Source organism: Stigmatopora argus, chromosome 11 (assembly GCF_051989625.1).
Source record: "Stigmatopora argus isolate UIUO_Sarg chromosome 11, RoL_Sarg_1.0, whole genome shotgun sequence".
Lineage (NCBI taxonomy): Eukaryota > Metazoa > Chordata > Actinopteri > Syngnathiformes > Syngnathidae > Stigmatopora > Stigmatopora argus.
This window is the reverse complement of record NC_135397.1, coordinates 4554588-4580341: the sequence shown is the minus strand read 5'-3', so window position 1 is coordinate 4580341 and position 25754 is coordinate 4554588. Positions and strand designations below refer to the sequence as shown.

Here is a 25754-nt window from a genome sequence, read left to right as displayed (position 1 = left end):
TCTGACCCAATGTATTTGCCACTGGACCACAGTGACTTCTGAAATGGTGTGATTGGAAGTTATATTTATCCTTTTCATTACCAAATAAACAATTTGAGAATTGCAAAGAGTGGAATTGAACTCACTCCTGATTTGAACTTGTGTCCACCTTAAGTTCTGACCCAATGTATTTGCCACTGGACCACAGTGACTTCTGAAATGACGTGATTGGAAGTTATATTTATCCTTTTCATTACCAAATAAACAATTTGAGAATTGCAAAGAGTGGAATTGAACTCACTCCTGATTTGAACTTGTGTCCACCTGAAGTTCTGACCCAATGTATTTGCCACTGGACCACAGTGACTTCTGAAATGACATGATTGGAAGTTATATTCATCCTTTTCATTACTTCAATAAACAATTTGAGAATTGCAAAGAGTAGAATTGAACTCACTCCTGATTTGAACTTGAGTCCACCTGAAGTTCTGACCCAATGTATTTGCCACTGGACCACAGTGACTTCTGAAATGATGTGATTGGAAGTTATATTTATCCTTTTCATTACCAAATAAACAATTTGAGAATTGCAAAGAGTGGAATTGAACTCACTCCTGATTTGAACTTGTGTCCACCTGAAGTTCTGACCCAATGTATTTGCCACTGGACCACAGTGACTTCTGAAATGATGTGATTGGAAGTTATATTTATCCTTTTCATTACCAAATAAACAATTTGAGAATTGCAAAGAGTGGAATTGAACTCACTCCTGATTTGAACTTGAGTCCACCTGAAGTTCTGACCCAATGTATTTGCCACTGGACCACAGTGACTTCTGCAAAGAAGTGATTGTAAGTTATATCTACCCTTTTCATTACCTCAATAAACAATTTGAGAATTGCAAAGAGTGGAATTGAACTCACTCCTGATTTGAAATCGTATCCACCTTAAATAATGACCTATTGTCTTTGCCACTGGACCACAGTGACTTCTGCAATTTTAAATCAGGAATGAGTTCAATTCCACTCTTTACAATTCTCAAATTGTTTAATGAGGTAATGAAAAGGGTAGATATAACTTACAATCACTTCTTTGCAGAAGTCATTGTGGTCCAGTGGCAAAGACAATAGGTCATTATTTAAGTTGGATACAATTTCAAATCAGGAGTGAGTTCAATTCCACTCTTTGCAATTCTCAAATTGTTTATTGAGGTAATGAAAGGGTAGATATAACTTACAATCACTTCTTTGCAGAAGTCACTGTGGTCCAGTGGCAAAGACAATAGGTCATTATTTAAGGTGGATACAATTTCAAATCAGGACTGAGTTCAATTCCACTCTTTACAATTCTCAAATTGTTTAATGAGGTAATGAAAAGGGTAGATATAACTTACAATCACTTCTTTGCAGAAGTCACTGTGGTCCAGTGGCAAAGACAATAGGTCATTATTTAAGGTGGATACAATTTCAAATCAGGAGTGAGTTCAATTCCACTCTTTGCAATTCTCAAATTGTTTATTGAGGTAATGAAAAGGGTAGATATAACTTACAATCACTTCTTTGCAGAAGTCACTGTGGTCCAGTGGCAAACACAATAGGTCATTATTTAAGGTGGATACAATTTCAAATCAGGAATGAGTTCAATTCCACTCTTTACAATTCTCAAATTGTTTAATGAGGTAATGAAAAGGGTAGATATAACTTACAATCACTTCTTTGCAGAAGTCACTGTGGTCCAGTGGCAAAGACAATAGGTCATTTTTAAGGTGTATACAATTTCACATCAGGAGTGAGTTCAATTCCACTCTTTGCAATTCTCAAATTGTTTATTGAGTTAATGAAAAGGATAGATAGAACTTCCAATCACACCATTTCAGAAGTCACTGTGGTCCAGTGGCAAATACATTTGGTCAGACCTTCAGGTGGACTCAAGTTCAAATCAGGAGTGAGTTCAATTCTACTCTTTGCAATTCTCAAATTGTTTATTGAAGTAATGAAAAGGCTGAATATAACTTCCAATCACGTCATTTCAGAAGTCACTGTGGTCCAGTGGCAAATACATTGGGTCAGAACTTCAGGAGGGCTCAAGTTCAAATCAGGAGTGAGTTCAATTCCACTCTTTGCAATTCTCAAATTGTTTATTTGGTAATGAAAAGGATAAATATAACTTCCAATCACATCATTTCAGAAGTCACTGTGGTCCAGTGGCAAATACATTGGGTCAGAACTTCAGGTGGACTCAAGTTCAAATCAGGAGTGAGTTCAATTCTACTCTTTGCAATTCTCAAATTGTTTATTGAAGTAATGAAAAGGATGAATATAACTTCCAATCATGTCATTTCAGAAGTCACTGTGGTCCAGTGGCAAATACATTGGGTCAGAACTTCAGGTGGACACAAGTTCAAATCAGGAGTGAGTTCAATTCCACTCTTTGCAATTCTCAAATTGTTTATTTGGTAATGAAAAGGATAAATATAACTTCCAATCATGTCATTTCAGAAGTCACTGTGGTCCAGTGGCAAATACATTGGGTCAGAACTTCAGGTGGACACAAGTTCAAATCAGGAGTGAGTTCAATTCTACTCTTTGCAATTCTCAAATTGTTTATTTGGTAATGAAAAGGATAAATATAACTTCCAATCACGTCATTTCAGAAGTCACTGTGGTCCAGTGGCAAATGCATTGGGTCAGAACTTCAGGTGGACACAAGTTCAAATCAGGAGTGAGTTCAATTCCACTCTTTGCAATTCTCAAATTGTTTATTTGGTAATGAAAAGGATAAATATAACTTCCAATCATGTATAGGCGGGCCGCCTCGTGGTGTAGTGGGTTAGTCACCTGCCTGCGACGTGGGTGTCGAGGGTTCACGTCCCGGTGTCGCCAGTCAACGACTGTATGGTGTCGGCAGTCGGCCGAAGGCCGACTGTCGAACACCACCAGGAACCCCCCCCCCCCCCAACTGTCTTCCGGTCAGCCGAAGGCTGACCGGAACATAATTGTTTTGCTGAAAAAAATGACTAAGTGTTTATTTGAATGAAAAAAGGATTACCCATTTACTGAACTACATAGTGTAGTGATCAGTCAAACGAGAGCGGGTTTCGAACCCCAGTCTCCCACATGGCAGTTAAATCCACTAACTTGAGGTCTGTCTGACCCATTGTCTTTGCCACTGGACCACAGCGACATGTGAAATGATGAAATTGGAAGTTATATTTATCCTTTTCATTACCTCAATAAACAATTTGAGAATTGCAAAGAGTGGATTTGAACTCACTCCAGATTTGAACTTGAGTCCACCTGAAGTTCTGACCTGTTGGCTATGCCACTGGACCACAGCAACAACTTGAAGAACATAAATCTTTTTTTTGTCAGATTTATTCTCCGACTCTCTTAGCCTTACTATACTATGTCATTTTTTTAAAAGAAAAAAGCCTTACTATTTATACTATGTTGTTTTTTTAAAGAAAAAAGCCTTACTATACTATGTCGTTTTTTTAAGAAAAGAAGCCTTACTATACTATGTTTTTTTACGAAAAAAAAGCCTTACTAAACAATATCTTTTAAGAAAAAAAGCCTTACTAAACAATATCTTTAAAGAAAAAAAGCCTTACTATACTGTCGTTTTTTTTTTTAAAGCCTTACTATACTATGTCGTTTTTTAAAGAAAAAAGCCTTACTATACTATGTTGTTTTTTAGGGAAAACAGCCTTACTATACTATGTCGTTTTTTCAAGAAAAAAAGCCATGCTATACTATGTCTTTTTTTTTAAGAAAAATGCCTTACTATAGTATGTCGTTTTTTCAAGAAAAAAAGCCAAACTATACTATGTCGTTTTTTAGGGGAAAAGGCCATACTATACTATGTCGTTTTTTTTAGGAAAAAAAGCCTTACGATACTATGTCGTTTTTTAAGAAAAAAGCCTTACTATACTATGTCGTTTTTTTAGGGGGAAAAGCCTTACTATACTATGTCGTTTTTTAGGAAAAAAAGCCTTATATACTATGTCGTTTTTAGCGGGGAGAAGCCTTACTATACTAAGTCGTTTTTTTAGGAAAAAAGCCTTAGTATACTATATCGTTTTTAAGGAAAAAAAAGCTTTACTCTACCATGTCGTTTTTTAAGAAAAAAAAAGCCTTACTATACTATGTCGTTTTTTAGGGGGAAAAAGACTTACTATGCTATGTTGTTTTTTAGGAAAAAAAAGCCTTACTATACCATGTCGTTTTTAAAGAAAAAAAGCCTTACTATACTATGTCGTTTTTTAAGAAAAAAAACCTTACTATACTATGTCGTTTTTTAAGAAAAAAAGCCTTACTAAACTATGTCGTTTTTTTAGGGAAAAAAGCCTTACTATACTTTGTCGTTGTTTAGGGAAAAAAGCCATACTATACTATGTCATTTTTTAGGGGGAAAAGCCTTACTATACTATGCCGTTTTTTAGGAAAAAAAGCCTTACTATACTTTGTCGTTTTTTAGGGGAAAAAGCCTTACTATACCATGTCATTTTTTAGGGGTAAAAGCCTTACTATACTATGTCGTTTTTTAGGAAAAAAAGCCTTACTATACTATGTCGGTTTTTAGGGAAAAAAGCCTTACTATACTATGTCGTTTTTTAGGGGAAAAAGCCTTACTATACTATGTCGTTTTTAAGAAAAAAAGCCTTATTATACTATGTCGTTTTTTAAGAAAAAAAAAAGCTTTACTATACTATGTCGTTTTTTAAAGAAAAAAGCCTTACTATACTATGTCGTTTTTTAAAGAAAAAAGCCATACTACACTATGTCGTTTTTTAGGGGGAAAAAAGCCTTACTAATCTATGTTATTTCTTAGGAAAAAAAGCCTTACTATACCGTGTCGTTTTTAAAGAAAAAAAACCTTACTATACTATGTCGTTTTAAAAAAAAAAAGCCTTACTATACTTTGTCGTTTTTTAGGGAAAAAAGCCTTACTATACTATGTTATTTTTTAGGAAAAAAAGCCATACTATACTATGTCATTTTTTAGGGGGGAAAGCCTTACTATACTATGCCGTTTTTTAGGAAAAAAAGCCTTACTATACTTTGTCGTTTTTTAGGGAAAAAAGCCTTACTATACTATGTCATTTTTTAGGGGAAAAAGCCTTACTATACTACGTCGTTTTTAAGAAAAAAAGCCTTATTATACTATGTCGTTTTTTAAGAAAAAAAAAGCTTTACTATACTATGTCGTTTTTTAAAGAAAAAAGCCTTACTATACTATGTCGTCTTTTAAAGAAAAAAGCCATACTACACTATGTCGTTTTTTAGGGGGAAAAAAGCCTTACTAATCTATGTTATTTTTTAGGAAAAAAAGCCTTACTATACCGTGTCGTTTTTAAAGAAAAAAAACCTTACTATACTATGTCGTTTTTTAAAAAAAAAGCCTTACTATACTTTGTCGTTTTTTAGGGAAAAAAGCCTTACTATACTATGTTATTTTTTAGGAAAAAAAGCCATACTATACTATGTCATTTTTTAGGGGGAAAAGCCTTACTATACTATGCCGTTTTTTTAGGAAAAAAAGCCTTACTATACTTTGTCGTTTTTTAGGGAAAAAGCCTTACTATACTATGTCATTTTTTAGGGGAAAAAGCCTTACTATACTATGTCGTTTTTAAGAAAAAAAGCCTTATTATACTATGTCGTTTTTTAAGAAAAAAAAGCTTTACTATACTATGTAGTTATTTTAAAGAAAAAAATCCTTACTATACTATGTCGTTTTTTAAGAAAAAAAGCCTTACTATACTATGTCGTTTTTTAAGAAAAAAAGCCATGCTATACTATGTCGTTTTTTTAAGAAAAATGCCTTACTATAGTATGTCGTTTTTTCAAGAAAAAAAGCCAAACTATACGATGTCGTTTTTTAGGGAAAAAAGACATACTATACTTTGTCGTTTTTTAGGGGGAAAAAAGCCTTACTAATCTATGTTATTTTTTAGGAAAAAAAGCCTTACTATACCGTGTCGTTTTTAAAGAAAAAAAACCTTACTATACTATGTCGTTTTTTAAAAAAAAAAGCCTTACTATACTTTGTCGTTTTTTAGGGAAAAAAGCCTTACTATACTATGTTATTTTTTAGGAAAAAAAGCCTTGCTATACTATGTCGTTTTTTAAAGAAAAAAAGCCTTACTATAGTATGTCGTTTTTTTTAAGAAAAATGCCTTACTACAGTATGTCGTTTTTTCAAGAAAAAAAGCCATACTATACTATGTCGTTTTTTAAGGGAAAACAGCCTTACTATACAATGTCGTTTTTAGCGGGGAAAAGCCTTACTATACTAAGTCGTTTATTTTAGGAAAAAAGCCGTACTATACTATTTCGTTTTTTAAGAAAAAAAACCTTACTATACTATGTCGTTTTTTAAGAAAAAAAGCCTTACTAAACTATGTCGTTTTTTTAGGGAAAAAAGCCTTACTATACTTTGACGTTTTTTAGGGAAAAAAGCCTTACTATACTATGTTATTTTTTAGGAAAAAAAGCCTTACTATACTATGTCGTTTTTTTAAGAAAAAAAGCCATACTATACTATGTCATTTTTAAGGGGGAAAAGCCTTACTATACTATGTAGTTTTTTAGGAAAAAAAGCCTTACTATACTTTGTCGTTTTTTAGGGAAAAAAGCCTTACTATACTATGTCATTTTTTAGGAGGAAAAGCCTTACTATACTATGTCATTTTTTAGGGGGAAAAGCCTTACTATACTATGTCATTTTTTAGGGGGAAAAGCCTTACTATTCTTTGTCGTTTTTTAGGGAAAAAAGCCTTACTATACTATGTCATTTTTTAGGGGGAAAAGCCTTACTATACTATGTCGTTTTTTAGGAAAAAAAGCCTTACTATACTATGTCGGTTTTTAGGGAAAAAAGCCTTACTATACTATGTCGTTTTTTAGGGGAAAAAGCCTTACTATACTATGGCGTTTTTTAAGAAAAAAAGCCTTATTATACTATGTCGTTTTTTAAGAAAAAAAAGCTTTACTATACTATGTAGTTATTTTAAAGAAAAAAATCCTTACTATACTATGTAGTTTTTTAAGAAAAAAAGCCTTACTATACTATGTCGTTTTTTAAGAAAAAAAAGCTTTACTATACTATGTAGTTATTTTAAATAAAAAAATCCTTACTATACTATGTCGTTTTTTAGGGAAAAAAGCCTTACTATACTATTTCGTTTTTTTAAAGAAAAAAAGCCTTACTATACTATGTCGTTTTTTAGGGGGAAAAAGCCTTACTATGCTATGTTATTTTTTAGGAAAAAAAGCCTTACTATACCATGTCGTTTTTAAAGAAAAAAAGCCTTACTATACTATGTCGTTTTTTAAGAAAAAAAACCTTACTATACTATGTCGTTTTTTAAGAAAAAAAGCCTTACTAAACTATGTCGTTTTTTTAGGGAAAAAAGCCTTACTATACTTTGTCGTTTTTTAGGGAAAAAAGCCTTACTATGCTATGTTATTTTTTAGGAAAAAAGCCTTACTATACCATGTCGTTTTTAAAGAAAAAAAGCCTTACTATACTATGTCGTTTTTTAAGAAAAAAAACCTTACTATACTATGTCGTTTTTTAAGAAAAAAAGCCTTACTAAACTATGTCGTTTTTTTAGGGAAAAAAGCCTTACTATACTTTGTCGTTTTTTTAGGGAAAAAAGCCTTACTATACTATGTTATTTTTTAGGAAAAAAAGCCTTACTATACTATGTCGTTTTTTTAAGAAAAAAAGCCATACTATACGATGTCATTTTTAAGGGGGAAAAGCCTTACTATACTATGTCGTTTTTTAGGAAAAAAAGCCTTACTATACTTTGTCGTTTTTTAGGGAAAAAAGCCTAACTATACTATGTCATTTTTTAGGAGGAAAAGCCTTACTATACTATGTCATTTTTTAGGGGGAAAAGCCTTACTATACTATGTCGTTTTTTTAGGAAAAAAAGCCTTACTATTCTTTGTCGTTTTTTAGGGAAAAAAACCTTACTATACTATGTCATTTTTTAGGGGGAAAAGCCTTACTATACTATGTCGTTTTTTAGGAAAAAAAGCCTTACTATACTATGTCGGTTTTTAGGGAAAAAAGCCTTACTATACTATGTCGTTTTTTAGGGGAAAAAGCCTTACTAAACTATGTCGTTTTTTTAGGGAAAAAAGCCTTACTATACTTTGTCGTTTTTTAGGGAAAAAAGCCTTACTATGCTATGTTATTTTTTAGGAAAAAAGCCTTACTATACCATGTCGTTTTTAAAGAAAAAAAGCCTTACTATACTATGTCGTTTTTTAAGAAAAAAAACCTTACTATACTATGTCGTTTTTTAAGAAAAAAAGCCTTACTAAACTATGTCGTTTTTTAGGAAAAAAAGCCTTGCTATACTATGTCGTTTTTTAAAGAAAAAAAGCCTTACTATAGTATGTCGTTTTTTTTAAGAAAAATGCCTTACTACAGTATGTCGTTTTTTCAAGAAAAAAAGCCATACTATACTATGTCGTTTTTTAAGGGAAAACAGCCTTACTATACAATGTCGTTTTTAGCGGGGAAAAGCCTTACTATACTAAGTCGTTTATTTTAGGAAAAAAGCCTTACTATACTATGTTGTTTTTTAAGAAAAAAAACCTTACTATACTATGTCGTTTTTTAAGAAAAAAAGCCTTACTAAACTATGTCGTTTTTTTAGGGAAAAAAGCCTTACTATACTTTGACGTTTTTTAGGGAAAAAAGCCTTACTATACTATGTTATTTTTTAGGAAAAAAAGCCTTACTATACTATGTCGTTTTTTTAAGAAAAAAAGCCATACTATACTATGTCATTTTTAAGGGGGCAAAGCCTTACTATACTATGTAGTTTTTTAGGAAAAAAAGCCTTACTATACTTTGTCGTTTTTTAGGGAAAAAAGCCTTACTATACTATGTCATTTTTTAGGAGGAAAAGCCTTACTATACTATGTCGTTTTTTTAAGAAAAGAAGCCTTACTATACTATGTTTTTTTACGAAAAAAAAGCCTTACTAAACAATATCTTTTAAGAAAAAAAGCCTTACTAAACAATATCTTTTAAGAAAAAAAGCCTTACTATACTGTCGTTTTTTTTTTTTAAAAGCCTTACTATACTATGTCGTTTTTTAAAGAAAAAAGCCTTACTATACTATGTTGTTTTTTAGGGAAAACAGCCTTACTATACTATGTCGTTTTTTCAAGAAAAAAAGCCATGCTATACTATGTCTTTTTTTTTTAAGAAAAATGCCTTACTATAGTATGTCGTTTTTTCAAGAAAAAAAGCCAAACTATACTATGTCGTTTTTTAGGGGAAAAGGCCATACTATACTATGTCGTTTTTTTTAGGAAAAAAAGCCTTACGATACTATGTCGTTTTTTAAGAAAAAAGCCTTACTATACTACGTCGTTTTTTTTAGGGGGAAAAGCCTTACTATACTATGTCGTTTTTTAGGAAAAAAAGCCTTATATACTATGTCGTTTTTAGCGGGGAGAAGCCTTACTATACTAAGTCGTTTTTTTAGGAAAAAAGCCTTAGTATACTATATCGTTTTTAAGGAAAAAAAAGCCTTACTCTACCATGTCGTTTTTTAAGAAAAAAAAGCCTTACTATACTATGTCGTTTTTTAGGGGGAAAAAGACTTACTATGCTATGTTATTTTTTAGGAAAAAAAGCCTTACTATACTATGTCGTTTTTCTAAGAAAAAAAGCCTTACTATACTATGTCGTTTTTTTAGGGAAAAAAGCCTTACTATACTATGTCGTTTTTTAGGGAAAAAAAGCCTTACTATACTATGTCGTTTTTTAGGGGGAAAAAGACTTACTATGCTATGTTGTTTTTTAGGAAAAAAAAGCCTTACTATACCATGTCGTTTTTAAAGAAAAAAAGCCTTACTATACTATGTCGTTTTTTAAGAAAAAAAACCTTACTATACTATGTCGTTTTTTAAGAAAAAAAGCCTTACTAAACTATGTCGTTTTTTTAGGGAAAAAAGCCTTACTATACTTTGTCGTTGTTTAGGGAAAAAAGCCATACTATACTATGTCATTTTTTAGGGGGAAAAGCCTTACTATACTATGCCGTTTTTTAGGAAAAAAAGCCTTACTATACTTTGTCGTTTTTTAGGGGAAAAAGCCTTACTATACCATGTCATTTTTTAGGGGTAAAAGCCTTACTATACTATGTCGTTTTTTAGGAAAAAAAGCCTTACTATACTATGTCGGTTTTTAGGGAAAAAAGCCTTACTATACTATGTCGTTTTTTAGGGGAAAAAGCCTTACTATACTATGTCGTTTTTAAGAAAAAAAGCCTTATTATACTATGTCGTTTTTTAAGAAAAAAAAAAGCTTTACTATACTATGTCGTTTTTTAAAGAAAAAAGCCTTACTATACTATGTCGTTTTTTAAAGAAAAAAGCCATACTACACTATGTCGTTTTTTAGGGGGAAAAAAGCCTTACTAATCTATGTTATTTCTTAGGAAAAAAAGCCTTACTATACCGTGTCGTTTTTAAAGAAAAAAAACCTTACTATACTATGTCGTTTTAAAAAAAAAAAGCCTTACTATACTTTGTCGTTTTTTAGGGAAAAAAGCCTTACTATACTATGTTATTTTTTAGGAAAAAAAGCCATACTATACTATGTCATTTTTTAGGGGGGAAAGCCTTACTATACTATGCCGTTTTTTAGGAAAAAAAGCCTTACTATACTTTGTCGTTTTTTAGGGAAAAAAGCCTTACTATACTATGTCATTTTTTAGGGGAAAAAGCCTTACTATACTACGTCGTTTTTAAGAAAAAAAGCCTTATTATACTATGTCGTTTTTTAAGAAAAAAAAAGCTTTACTATACTATGTCGTTTTTTAAAGAAAAAAGCCTTACTATACTATGTCGTCTTTTAAAGAAAAAAGCCATACTACACTATGTCGTTTTTTAGGGGGAAAAAAGCCTTACTAATCTATGTTATTTTTTAGGAAAAAAAGCCTTACTATACCGTGTCGTTTTTAAAGAAAAAAAACCTTACTATACTATGTCGTTTTTTAAAAAAAAAGCCTTACTATACTTTGTCGTTTTTTAGGGAAAAAAGCCTTACTATACTATGTTATTTTTTAGGAAAAAAAGCCATACTATACTATGTCATTTTTTAGGGGGAAAAGCCTTACTATACTATGCCGTTTTTTTAGGAAAAAAAGCCTTACTATACTTTGTCGTTTTTTAGGGAAAAAGCCTTACTATACTATGTCATTTTTTAGGGGAAAAAGCCTTACTATACTATGTCGTTTTTAAGAAAAAAAGCCTTATTATACTATGTCGTTTTTTAAGAAAAAAAAGCTTTACTATACTATGTAGTTATTTTAAAGAAAAAAATCCTTACTATACTATGTCGTTTTTTAAGAAAAAAAGCCTTACTATACTATGTCGTTTTTTAAGAAAAAAAGCCATGCTATACTATGTCGTTTTTTTAAGAAAAATGCCTTACTATAGTATGTCGTTTTTTCAAGAAAAAAAGCCAAACTATACGATGTCGTTTTTTAGGGAAAAAAGACATACTATACTTTGTCGTTTTTTAGGGGGAAAAAAGCCTTACTAATCTATGTTATTTTTTAGGAAAAAAAGCCTTACTATACCGTGTCGTTTTTAAAGAAAAAAAACCTTACTATACTATGTCGTTTTTTAAAAAAAAAAGCCTTACTATACTTTGTCGTTTTTTAGGGAAAAAAGCCTTACTATACTATGTTATTTTTTAGGAAAAAAAGCCTTGCTATACTATGTCGTTTTTTAAAGAAAAAAAGCCTTACTATAGTATGTCGTTTTTTTTAAGAAAAATGCCTTACTACAGTATGTCGTTTTTTCAAGAAAAAAAGCCATACTATACTATGTCGTTTTTTAAGGGAAAACAGCCTTACTATACAATGTCGTTTTTAGCGGGGAAAAGCCTTACTATACTAAGTCGTTTATTTTAGGAAAAAAGCCGTACTATACTATTTCGTTTTTTAAGAAAAAAAACCTTACTATACTATGTCGTTTTTTAAGAAAAAAAGCCTTACTAAACTATGTCGTTTTTTTAGGGAAAAAAGCCTTACTATACTTTGACGTTTTTTAGGGAAAAAAGCCTTACTATACTATGTTATTTTTTAGGAAAAAAAGCCTTACTATACTATGTCGTTTTTTTAAGAAAAAAAGCCATACTATACTATGTCATTTTTAAGGGGGAAAAGCCTTACTATACTATGTAGTTTTTTAGGAAAAAAAGCCTTACTATACTTTGTCGTTTTTTAGGGAAAAAAGCCTTACTATACTATGTCATTTTTTAGGAGGAAAAGCCTTACTATACTATGTCATTTTTTAGGGGGAAAAGCCTTACTATACTATGTCATTTTTTAGGGGGAAAAGCCTTACTATTCTTTGTCGTTTTTTAGGGAAAAAAGCCTTACTATACTATGTCATTTTTTAGGGGGAAAAGCCTTACTATACTATGTCGTTTTTTAGGAAAAAAAGCCTTACTATACTATGTCGGTTTTTAGGGAAAAAAGCCTTACTATACTATGTCGTTTTTTAGGGGAAAAAGCCTTACTATACTATGGCGTTTTTTAAGAAAAAAAGCCTTATTATACTATGTCGTTTTTTAAGAAAAAAAAGCTTTACTATACTATGTAGTTATTTTAAAGAAAAAAATCCTTACTATACTATGTAGTTTTTTAAGAAAAAAAGCCTTACTATACTATGTCGTTTTTTAAGAAAAAAAAGCTTTACTATACTATGTAGTTATTTTAAATAAAAAAATCCTTACTATACTATGTCGTTTTTTAGGGAAAAAAGCCTTACTATACTATTTCGTTTTTTTAAAGAAAAAAAGCCTTACTATACTATGTCGTTTTTTAGGGGGAAAAAGCCTTACTATGCTATGTTATTTTTTAGGAAAAAAAGCCTTACTATACCATGTCGTTTTTAAAGAAAAAAAGCCTTACTATACTATGTCGTTTTTTAAGAAAAAAAACCTTACTATACTATGTCGTTTTTTAAGAAAAAAAGCCTTACTAAACTATGTCGTTTTTTTAGGGAAAAAAGCCTTACTATACTTTGTCGTTTTTTAGGGAAAAAAGCCTTACTATGCTATGTTATTTTTTAGGAAAAAAGCCTTACTATACCATGTCGTTTTTAAAGAAAAAAAGCCTTACTATACTATGTCGTTTTTTAAGAAAAAAAACCTTACTATACTATGTCGTTTTTTAAGAAAAAAAGCCTTACTAAACTATGTCGTTTTTTTAGGGAAAAAAGCCTTACTATACTTTGTCGTTTTTTTAGGGAAAAAAGCCTTACTATACTATGTTATTTTTTAGGAAAAAAAGCCTTACTATACTATGTCGTTTTTTTAAGAAAAAAAGCCATACTATACGATGTCATTTTTAAGGGGGAAAAGCCTTACTATACTATGTCGTTTTTTAGGAAAAAAAGCCTTACTATACTTTGTCGTTTTTTAGGGAAAAAAGCCTAACTATACTATGTCATTTTTTAGGAGGAAAAGCCTTACTATACTATGTCATTTTTTAGGGGGAAAAGCCTTACTATACTATGTCGTTTTTTTAGGAAAAAAAGCCTTACTATTCTTTGTCGTTTTTTAGGGAAAAAAACCTTACTATACTATGTCATTTTTTAGGGGGAAAAGCCTTACTATACTATGTCGTTTTTTAGGAAAAAAAGCCTTACTATACTATGTCGGTTTTTAGGGAAAAAAGCCTTACTATACTATGTCGTTTTTTAGGGGAAAAAGCCTTACTAAACTATGTCGTTTTTTTAGGGAAAAAAGCCTTACTATACTTTGTCGTTTTTTAGGGAAAAAAGCCTTACTATGCTATGTTATTTTTTAGGAAAAAAGCCTTACTATACCATGTCGTTTTTAAAGAAAAAAAGCCTTACTATACTATGTCGTTTTTTAAGAAAAAAAACCTTACTATACTATGTCGTTTTTTAAGAAAAAAAGCCTTACTAAACTATGTCGTTTTTTAGGAAAAAAAGCCTTGCTATACTATGTCGTTTTTTAAAGAAAAAAAGCCTTACTATAGTATGTCGTTTTTTTTAAGAAAAATGCCTTACTACAGTATGTCGTTTTTTCAAGAAAAAAAGCCATACTATACTATGTCGTTTTTTAAGGGAAAACAGCCTTACTATACAATGTCGTTTTTAGCGGGGAAAAGCCTTACTATACTAAGTCGTTTATTTTAGGAAAAAAGCCTTACTATACTATGTTGTTTTTTAAGAAAAAAAACCTTACTATACTATGTCGTTTTTTAAGAAAAAAAGCCTTACTAAACTATGTCGTTTTTTTAGGGAAAAAAGCCTTACTATACTTTGACGTTTTTTAGGGAAAAAAGCCTTACTATACTATGTTATTTTTTAGGAAAAAAAGCCTTACTATACTATGTCGTTTTTTTAAGAAAAAAAGCCATACTATACTATGTCATTTTTAAGGGGGCAAAGCCTTACTATACTATGTAGTTTTTTAGGAAAAAAAGCCTTACTATACTTTGTCGTTTTTTAGGGAAAAAAGCCTTACTATACTATGTCATTTTTTAGGAGGAAAAGCCTTACTATACTATGTCATTTTTTAGGGGGAAAAGCCTTACTATACTATGTCATTTTTTAGGGGGAAAAGCCTTACTATTCTTTGTCGTTTTTTAGGGAAAAAAGCCTTACTATACTATGTCATTTTTTAGGGGGAAAAGCCTTACTATACTATGTCGTTTTTTAGGAAAAAAAGCCTTACTATACTATGTCGGTTTTTAGGGAAAAAAGCCTTACTATACTATGTCGTTTTTTAGGGGGAAAAGCCTTACTATACTATGGCGTTTTTTAAGAAAAAAAGCCTTATTATACTATGTCGTTTTTTAAGAAAAAAAAGCTTTACTATACTATGTAGTTATTTTAAAGAAAAAAATCCTTACTATACTATGTCGTTTTTTTAGAAAAAAAGCCTTACTATACTATGTCGTTTTTTAAGAAAAAAAAGCTTTACTATACTATGTAGTTATTTTAAATAAAAAAATCCTTACTATACTATGTCGTTTTTCAAGAAAGTCTTACTTTACTATGTCGTTTTTTAAGAAAAAAGCCTTACTATAGTATGTTGTTTTTTAAGAAAAAAAGCCTTACTATATTATGTCGTTTTTTTAAGAAAAAAAGCCTTACTATACTATGTAGTTTTTTAAGAAAAAATCCTTACCATACTATGTCGTTTTTTAAGAAAAAAAAGCTTTACTATATACTATGTAGTTTTTTAAAGAAAAAAATCCTTACTATACAATGTCGTTTTTTAAGAAAAAAAGCCTTACTAAACTATGTCATTTTTAAGAAAAAAAGCCTTACTATACTATGTTGTTTTTTAAGAAAAAAAGCCTTACTTTATTATGTCGTTTTTTAAGAAAAAAAGCCTTACTATACTATGTAGTTTTTTAAGAAAAAGTGTCTTACCATACATGGTTGTTTTTTAAGAAAAATAGCCTTACTAAACTACGTAGTTTTTTAAGAAAAAGTCTTACTATACATGGTCCTTTTTTAAGAAAAAACACCTTATTATACATGGTCGTTTTTTAAAGAAAAATACTATACATGGTCATTTTTTAAGAAAAAAAAGCCTTATATACATGGTCGTTTTTTAAAGAAAAATAAATACTATACATGGTCATTTTTTAAGAAAAAAAAAGCCTTATATACATGGTCATTTATTAAGAAAAAAGCCTTACTATTCATGGGCATTTTTTTAATTTAAAAAAGCCTTACTATTCATGGGCATTTTTTTAATTTAAAAAAGCCTTTCTATTCATGCAAAATTTTCCTAAGCGACAAAGTCCTTCTGATAAATCATTGTAAATTCTTTTCTAAAACCCTGATACAAATAGAAATTGCAATGCAAAGAATCTGACACTATGAGAAAAAAAACCTGCTTTTAATTGGGGATTAATAATATAAAAATAAGAAATGATGCTCATTTATTTTCATATAATCCCTTTTTTACTTTGATAAGATGAATATCATGAACATTTAGTGAATTTGACCTCATTTTACCTGCAATGCTCATCTTCTACACAGCTTGTCACGACCTTCTGACAGATCCAAGGGTTGCCACCACATGTGCCACCCTGTATTGCGGCTTCCATTTCTAGGCAGCTTCCATCTGAGGGATCACATTCGCACATGACAAGCCTCTCAGCAAATTGGTGCGGCATTCCACCGTAGAAATTTCGAGTTTCTCGTCCGCAGCTCTCATAGTCACACTGCACCTCAGTGCAAGTTTGAAGAACAGGTGCCAAACGTTTGTTACACATGGAATCACTCAAACAAAATTGAATTTGTTCCGTGCATGATCCTTCAATATGCTCTGAAAAACAATGACATCCAACACACACACACATATAAGCTCTAGCATGCCACTTTTTTGGTGAAACAATTCAAATAATTAGCAAATTCTACTCCACCGTTTGACGGCAATGTTGTCTTTGTGCTTCTCTGGTGTGGAGCTACAACACAAATAACAAAGAGATGAGTTAGTCGCCATCAAATTGTGAAAGCCTGTTATTCCAGGAGATCATTTGTGCTGCAAAAGCTTTTATTTATACATCTGATCGCCTTTGGCAAACAGCAAATACATGTGGCCAACACTGCACCTGGCTTGGGCTCGCATTGTGCCAAAAGCTCTCGAATACCTCCCTCTTCCTCCCAGGCACAAACACAGCCTCCAGGCCCAGCCAATTGGTCTAATGAAACATGGATTGTCGAATTACACGCCACCGAATCTTTTATCCGACATGCTGAGGAAGAAAAAATAAAGACAGCAGAGGGATGGGGGGAAAAAGTTGGGTTTTTTGTATTTATTTATTGCAACACGTTCTATACTGCAGTGACTTTTCAATATACAACAGGCAAGGTTGTTTATTTATCGAGTTATGCTTACTTTGGTTAAAGCTATAGGCAAGCAATTTAAGTAGCAAGAGCCTCAAGAAGTTCAAGAAACCTCAATAATACAACAAGAAAAGATCTCTTAAATATTAGAAAAGGGCCATTTTACCTTTGCAAATGCTGTTAAAAAGAGCTTCGTCGTTTCTGCATAAATTTGAAATGCATGTTACGCAGGCGGAGGGTGCCGTACTGCTGACCTGAGGAATTAGAAATCCTAAAAAATAATTTAAAAGACTTTTTTTTAAAAATAAAACACTTTACTTGTATCACTTATTAAGTAAAAATGACTATTTTGACCAAATGTGTGCACCACTTTTAAGGATGCAATATAGTTATTGGCCATTAAATAGCAGGCATGTCCTTCAATGTGTCAGCCCCAAAAATCAATAGTTTGGCTAATGTGATATCGGAATGACTGAGACTCACCAAGAAGGACAACAAATTGCACTCGTCCTCTCTGCATCGTGGATGTTCCAAAGACAAATACGCCACTGCTTTTTGCTGTTGTCACCTGAAATACGTACACGCCCACATTGAGGTCAGATTCAATTCATTGCACTATATGAACAATAAAAACCCTTCCCCTTTGAGTCCATAATATATCATGAAATCCAGGTTAGATGCTATTAACCCACCAAAACTGGTGTCAACTCATCAATATAGTTTGTATAATAGACAACTCTGTGGAAACTGAGTGGCTTGACAAACATTGGGATTAATGTCATCTCATTTGGACACTAACAAAACTGACAAACTCACTATTCCATCTTGCACTACTTGCTGTTTTTCCATGTTTCCTTCTTCCATGGATGATATTGTATTATTATTACATTAGTTTATATTATAGTCTTCTTTGTTATTCCGCTTTTGTGATTTTTTTGCCTGTTTTCTAACTGTAGTCCCATTTAATATCTCGTTAAAAACATCTATAGTAAAGGCAATTTTCTAAACTCTTATGTTAAATATTTAAATAACGTGGGTTACAGTGGCTAAATACTACTTACTGTAGTGTTGAACAGTTGAGTAAGACATCAATCGGATATAGGGAATCTTTTATTCAGCCACTTTTAAAATGAAAAAAAAAACATTCACCAAAGTATACATTACATACAACATTTTTACAAAACAATCCCAACATGTCCGTTTAAAAAGGAAAGAAAGATCTAAACCAATTAGGGTGTTGAGAAAGTACATGCCAAGAAAATCATGATCAAAAATAATTCCCCGTGTTCACCAAGTGAAAGAAAATAGTTTGATTGTTACGATAGAATTGAAAGAGTTTTACTCTTGTAAGTTATATGATTTGCTTTCTTTTTGAAAGTTTAGTTAGGCAGCGAGTGTGGTACACATTTTCTGTACCATAATACATTGATTGTTTGCAAAAAGAACAGGTGGTGACTAAATAAGACAAAAACTGGAGCTACAGTATTTTACATAAAGCAGTACACATTTTTTTCCGCCACAATTGACAAAAATGACAAGTTAATAGATTAGCATCATACTCAAAGTGCACAGGGGGAACGTTACACATTCCATCAAATGACCCTTACGTTTGTTTTTGTCTCAGAATCCCCCCACGAACCAAAATAGGAGCAATAATTATATACATTAAATGCCTGTCATGCAAGGTTCCATCTAGAAATGTAACCTTTTCAAGAAGATTGGTCTAGATTTTCTCCAGAAAATGGAATTTAAAGAAAAAAGAAGTACAGTGATATAAAGTGATTCTTTTCTAGAATGTCAGTGTCCTGAGGTATATGTTTTTTTTCTCTTTTTTGCTGAGTTATGAGCCGCAACAGTGAGAGTGCTGATAAAAGGCAGCTGAAATGACTTCCAAGTGCACAGTTGCAGAGTTTCACAAGAGTAGGCATTCCATGCAGCCTTCATTGAAAATGAAAGGTTTTGAAAAAGTCAAATGTCCCCTGACCATGACTACACTATTTGATCCGATATGTGTGACACATTGTCTATGTTGTGAATGTGAGTGGAGAGCGACTTCCGGCTGTCTGTGCTCATTCGGGCACTCGTTTGCTTGGGTCTGTCCTGGCCATGACCGTGGTGACAATGGCAAGAAAAGGCCGCTTTGAATTCCTCACGGAACTTCCCTAACCGAGAGAAAGAAAGTGAAAAATATCAAGAAATAATTTAACCCTGAACCAGATAAATTCAGATAAGTATTATTTTTTTTTATTCCATCAACCAGTATTGCTTTTATGATACATTCTGATCATTTATTCAGAATTTTTGTTGATAACGCAATATTTTTTGATCGGTTCAGTACTTGAATTCAAAGCATAAATTAAATGAATCCAGAATGCATTCATAAAAAAATAAAATGCATTTTAAAACATTTCCTTTTAAAGTAATGAAGCGATAAAATAAACAATGAACACAATAAAAATGTGTTTGATATATGTAAAATAGAGTAAAAGAGTTTTACAAATACAGACAATTTTTTTATTCCATTAACCAGTATTGCTTTTATGATAAATTCTGATCATTTATTCAGAATTTTTGTTGATAACGCAATATCTTTTGATCGGTTCAGTACTTGAATTCAAAGCAAAAATTATTATTTTTTTATTCCATCAACCAGTATTGCTTTTATGATAAATTCTGATCATTTATTCAGAATTTTTGTTGATAACGCAATATTTTTTGATCGGTTCAGTACTTGAATTCAAAGCATAAATTAAATGAATCCAGAATGCAATAATTTAAAAAAATGCATTTTAAAACATTTCCTTTTAAAGTAATGAAGCGATCTCAATAGATAATTATTTTTAAAACAAAAATACATGCTTTTCATCTATCTATACTGTATGCCAGCAACAAAGCCACTGAATGCTCATCTCTTAGATGCAAGATAAATCAATGAAAGATAGGAAACGTTGCACCAGAGGGCAGTAGGGAGCTCAGACTCCTGGCTTTTACAGGCAAATGAAAAGAAAACTCACCGCTCAGGAAATTGTAGATGATGGGATTGAGGGCACTATTGGCATATATGAGCCAGTGTGAAAAAGTGAACCAAGCGTACACCGTCTCCCTGTCGTTTGTATTCTTGAAGGTCCCAAAAACTCTGCAGAGAGATTTCAAATCAATATCAGGAAGAGCAAATCAATAATCTCTCCACTGGGTGGGTGAGTTGGTTGCTGTAATAAAAAATGTTTTCATCAGTTAAGGGAAAGTCCAGATTCAAACCTTTTCATAACATTGAGAATGCTGATTGGCAGGTAGCACACAGCAAATACAAAGAGCACCACCATCAGCATGCGAGCTGTCTTGCGCCGTGCTCTGATCTGTTTGATCTCAGCACAAACCGTGCTGGTCTTAACCCGGACGGACTCTCCTGGCCCCGCAGTAGCTGCTGAGCACTGCATGGTCTTCCACTTTCTCTGCAAAACTGATGAGCTCCCAGGAATCTATCCAAAAGAAATACATACATCAGATAGGAATATTATTTTTTTAAAGGTAGAAAGGCAACAGTGCACTGAGAAGGATTATTTTCAAAGTGGAATACCTGTTGACACCACAGTTTGTGGCAGATCTGGATGTAGGCCAAAACCATGAGACATAAAGGTGCAAAGTATGTGACAATGAAGAAACAGCTGTGATATACTTTAGGGTAGATTTCGACTGAAAGAAGCACAGACAAACACCAAAAAAACATCATTCATTTGAGTATCTATTTCAGATTATCTGGTTAATTTAAAAAAAAAAAGAGGTTCTAGAGGTCCTTTTAATGTTAACTTTGATAGCAATGTGCATGTGATTTCTCTCCCTTGTCCTCTCCTGTTTTGCTCCTCCTACCGTACATCTGTCATTGCAGCAGCAAAATACAAGATAATTAAGGGGATTTTTTTTTTTCGTTACTCATTGTACATTTTCTAGACTCTCATTTTTCACTTGCTAGGAATCACCAGCTATATAGATCAATAATACCCTTGTGTTGGTAGTAGGTCAATAAAAGAACACGTAGACAGGTTCATTTGTGTTGTTGAGGGAAAATCTCATAACCTTCCTCAAGCAAAGAAATTGGTGTCACTTCAGTGACATGATAAAAGATGTGTTTTCTACATATTTATTTGCCTATGCCTCTATTGACTTAAAGAAAAAAGGTACGGCATGATGATGCATTGACATTATATAATTCAGATTTTCGATCAAGCAACTACACACTATCAGTTATGGATGCCGCCTACTCACAGCACAGCAAGAAAATTCTAATTATGTCTCTGACATTTCTGTGTACATTTTGTCATGTTCTCCTAATGGTTTCGCAGAATCTATTCCTATTTTTAGCCGTAAATTGTTGCCAAAAAGATGAAGAAAAATAGTCCTGACTTACACAATGTTCTATTGAAGTTATAGCCTGTTGAGTTTACAGCATTTTATTGGGGCATGTTGTGCCAATATAGTGAAGGTTTAACACTATGACATCTTGCAAAAAAACAAAGTTTTCTGGCAACCAGTTCATGGTGTGAAACCAACCTAGTTAGGCTCCTGAATGCCCCCCATGAGCAAAATAAGTGTGTATGAATGGTAAAAAGAGAGGAACTCCTCTAATGGATAGCTCATTTTCCCCATCAGAGTTATTTACAAAGTGAAAGAGCAATAAAATGGTAAATTTGTGGTAAGAAAATGACCACTCACACACCTTCCCAGTGTTCATCACATACAGTGAATAAACTGGTCTTGTTAGTGAGCGCCGGCAGTAGACTGCTGCTCTCCATCACAATGGCTTGAGGGATCATAATGATGCACGACACGACCCAGATGATAACAATGCTCTTGCATGCCCTCCTGGCTGTGCTTTTGAAGAGCAACGGGTGGCAGATGGCATACCAGCGGTCTTGTGCAATACAGCTGAGCGTCAGGACTGACACAGAAACCGAGATAGTCTAAAAAAATTAAGCAAAAGGATCATTCAGAGCGTCAAGCACTTCATTGACTTTTCCCTCAGCCCCAAGTTAACTTGCATAATCTATTTCATTTTTTGGCTGCGTACGCATTCAGCTTTTCTAAGATATGAACTCTCAGATGAAATTTTGCACTGCAGTTATTTTTCACCCCCCTCCGTTGGAATTCAAAACTTCTATTGATTTTAACGAAAGTGCATTTCTAATACTGTACTTCCATGCAGTATATATGAAATACTATTTATTTATGACGGTATATATACTTTAACAGTGTTTCCACTGGTCTGACACAGTGTTTGAAAATTGCCAGTATTAAAAATAATAATAATAATAAAATCTTATGATTGTTACCTGTAGATAGGGCACAACTTTGCAGAGCGTCTCCCCAAAGAACCATGTCTCTGTGATATCCACCACTAGACTTGCAGGCAGGCAGATGAGAGTGACCAAGACATCAGCAAGGGAGAGATTCACAATGAAATAATTGGTCACAGTGCGCATGTGGCGATTTTTCCATACTGCAAAACAAACTGAAATAAAAGTATGTATGTAAATACTATGCAAATAAGCCCACTGGACAATCTGTCATTATCGCTCCAACTGTTGCAATGCAGGCTTTTACTTTGTTAGTAATTAAAAACAGGGAGTTGTATGGAAATGAAACAAAAAGGAGAGAAAGTAAACAGAACAAGGTATTTAAAAAAATGACTATTTACTGCACATGGTAATTTATTTTATTTTTACTAATTCATTGGCTACTGTAAAGCATTCCATAATTGCCTGTATGTATTGAAGTCTTAGACTAACTGTGTTGTTTTTTAAATGTTGTAATGGACATTAAATGATCATTTCATCATCATTGGTCCTCAAAGATGTGGTAGACAGGTGAGAAAGTGCATGAAAATCAATCAATTCATTCTCAAGCCTCTATTCACATTTGGTACCCACAAACACGAAGAGGAATCAAAGAACCTTGGCGAAGCAAGTAATGCTTAATTTTTCTTTCTATTCAATGCTGTAGGGTCTGCGACCTCTGCGAGCGTCAACATTGATTTAACTTTCTCCTGCACACAACATTCAAGTGTAGACAAAGTCAATAATCTTACAAGAAAACAAGACTTTCAAATGAAGGATTTGCATTATTTACCTAAAACAGTAAGAAGCCAATCACAAAATTCACAAATTAATCACCACATCAGTCAGGGGTTGTGCACAGAAAGATTGGAGCCATCAGCATCAAACTTTCTATTTTATATGCAACTCCTTGCCTGTGTCTACAAAATTACAATTGGCAGCCAAGATCTGCATTAATTATGAAAACAAAACTCTTGAGTTTTAAGAAGCACTCCCATCTAGCATATAAAACCAGAGGAGTCTGACTTTCGTTTTTCTGTTATCAAAGCCCTAAGTATGATGCAGTGCATGGAGGTTTTACCAAAAAACTGCAGATTTTCTCAAACAGTAGGATAAAAATCTTTATCTCCCCTGTTTCCAATCCAAAAAATTCTGGATCAACTTGAGTATGCTGTCTGTGTGCAGATAATAACTTTAATTTCATCGTTCAAGGTACAGTAACTGCTTTAGAAAGAGTGACAAGAAACTATTTGTTACCAGAGGAACAGTACATACTTTTCACCATTATATTAGATCATCAATACATTGATTTGTTTCCATGGCAAGTAGTTTTCCCATGGGAGCCAACAATCTATATTTCACATCAAAACAACTGAGTTCCTCTGGGTGAATTTGGGGGGAATTGCTGAAACATACATTGACTATGGATTCAGGAAAGCTCATGTGGAGTATCAAGAAGAAGAAAACAACTAGTACTGGCCCATGCTACACAGCTACTAACTATCAAGACAATCAATTTCCAAATGACAGGGAGTCGTAATTCAAATTGTGTGTCCACAAGAACAACAACAACTACAGGATAGTTAAATGCCGACAAATTCTGAGTATTGACAGCACCCTAAAATGTAAAAAAAAGTAGTTGTCTAAAACTGATTCGGTATGTTTTCATGGTTCCCAGAAAAGAGCAGTTGAACATATTTGTTATTTTTGTTTGTTTTTACCATGGTGAGTGAACCGTGCAGTTAAATTATTTCCCATCACAGGCACATTTAAAGTTGCAGTAATTACAGGAATTAGTATCATGTAGTGCTCAAGTTCAGCTAATAATTGCTGGGTCAATGTTTTATACTCTCAAGGTGCAGCTCAGTAAGCCGATTAAATGTTATTCATAGATTTTTTTAAACATTGAAGCTGGCACAGTTTATTTTGTATTGTGTGGACATATAAAAACAGATGTACAGTTTATCCATAAGGCGATGCATGACATGCATATTAATTAAGTAACTGCCAATCAACTCTGAACAGCTTAATTTGCATGCTACGACAGGTGCAGTTTTCGGCAATGGCACGTTAGATGAGGGTAGCAAAAAATGGTGTAACAAGGAATGTGGATGTTGGTGCAAAGATTATATCAAACATGGCATGTGCAGGATTGAAATGTGTAGATTTTGGCTATTATAAAAGGGTGCTTCTTAGCAAATATAATTCTTAAATAAATTGGACGTATGCGTGCTTTCAGTCAATTACTGGGAATTTATATCTTGAGCAAAGCCCTCGGAAATGTTAGTGCAGGAACTTGATGCTCATGTTTGTCTGTAGAATTGTAAACATTAACGTTTTATTATACTTCAACCAATGCAATCGGAAGGAATAAAATAAAATAAAAATGAGAGACAAATTTGCACACTATCTGTTATTGTCAACCAGATCTCATCTCATTTTTTGAACCGCTTTTTCTTCATTAGGGTCATGGGTATTGTCAAACCTAGTGTTCCTTATTGATTCATGAGTCACACAAAGAAACGTGGGTTCCTATCCAGAAACCAGAAACAATAATGGAGTAAAAAAATGTGCAGATCATCAATTGGATGGCTTCTTTTAATGAAGGACATCTCCAGCTCTTGATATTATCAAGGCATTATTAATGTAAAAATAGGCACCCTGATGACAACAAGGATTTTCATCTTCAACACAAAGATGATGGTATCTTTAAGCAATAAAATATAAACAATAGATGCATAGATTCAAAGAAAGATTGGTATATCGTTAATGAAAAAAGAGGAAACTCACCCAGTGAGTTGCCGATGAGTGACACGAAGAAAACAAATATATAAGCTGCAATGAGAACCCACTCATAATGTTTGGGGTGCAAATACTCAGTCCAAATGTAATGTAGAAAATCATCGTCGTCCACAGCGGAAAGTCCGTTCAACTCGGTGCCGTTGGCCCCTTGTGCGGAAAAACATTCCTCACATGTTAAGTCCCCGGCGGCCCCCGACATTACGATTGTGTGCGTGTTTAATATTCCCACTTTTTCTTCTTGGCTGGCTCGGTTGCGGTCTCCAGTGAATGGAAACAGATACTGAATTTGAGGATTGCTTGACTTCGCCTGTCTTGATTGCAGTGCAGAATGCCAACAAGAACCGTGGCAAAAAGCTTACTTGATAGTGCGAAGATGATGGTGCTGCTCACTGGATCCTCATCCTCACCTCTCTCTCTTTCTCTCTCGCTTTCTCTCTCTCTCTCCTTCTTTCGCTCGTTCTCTGGCGCGCACGTGGGATGCCACAGGTGCTCCAGCAACACGCAGATAAGCCACTGTCCAGTGGTTGGAATTAATCACTGGCACGGGAGTATCATTTGGTTGTACGTGCGCAGGGGACACTAAGCAGCTGGGATGCTGAGCAAGGTCAAGCAATGTGAATCACTCCGAGTCTAAAACCAGCATCAAGAGGAATAATTAAGTGCACCTGCACTCTTTACATTGCATTGATACAGTGGGAGTCCTCAAGGCTGTAGGAAAATCATAAATATGATTTCAATGCGTCAATTCCTTGCA

At 33.0% G+C, this 25754-nt stretch overlaps 2 protein-coding genes across 2 annotated transcripts in view; both read right to left on the bottom strand.

The window, feature by feature from the left end:
• The window catches only part of gfral (GDNF family receptor alpha like), a 21669-nt gene extending 3692 nt beyond the window's left edge, over nt 1-17977 (bottom strand). The window contains exons 1-6 of the mRNA XM_077613636.1: nt 17930-17977; nt 17352-17436; nt 17035-17139; nt 16634-16777; nt 16445-16486; nt 16035-16347 (exon numbers count right to left, since the gene is read on the bottom strand). Coding sequence (XP_077469762.1) covers nt 16035-16347; nt 16445-16486; nt 16634-16777; nt 17035-17139; nt 17352-17388 — 641 coding nt within the window. The 5' untranslated portion in view covers nt 17389-17436; nt 17930-17977. The remainder of the gene's footprint in view (nt 1-16034; nt 16348-16444; nt 16487-16633; nt 16778-17034; nt 17140-17351; nt 17437-17929) is intronic.
• On the bottom strand, nt 17961-25754 carry hcrtr2 (hypocretin (orexin) receptor 2). Its single transcript, XM_077613635.1, has 7 exons — nt 24989-25754; nt 22196-22374; nt 21583-21826; nt 20446-20561; nt 20127-20347; nt 19883-20004; nt 17961-19030 (listed from the first exon to the last, which is right to left on the bottom strand). Exons 1-7 carry the CDS (start codon nt 25197-25199, stop codon nt 18858-18860), a joined length of 1266 nt encoding a protein of 421 aa, XP_077469761.1. The 5' UTR covers nt 25200-25754; the 3' UTR covers nt 17961-18857.

Bases quoted from the DNA above. Each gene is read 5' to 3' on its own strand.
- hcrtr2 (XM_077613635.1), bottom strand. From the start codon at position 25,199: ATGTCGGGGGCCGCCGGGGACTTAACATGTGAGGAATGTTTTTCCGCA. The intron at 22,375-24,988 runs GTGAGTTTCCTC...CTTTTATTTCAG, and splicing joins ACTCATCGGCAACTCACTGG to TTTGTTTTGCAGTATGGAAA. The intron at 20,005-20,126 runs GTTTGAATCTGG...ATCTCTCTGCAG, and splicing joins ATTCTCAATGTTATGAAAAG to AGTTTTTGGGACCTTCAAGA.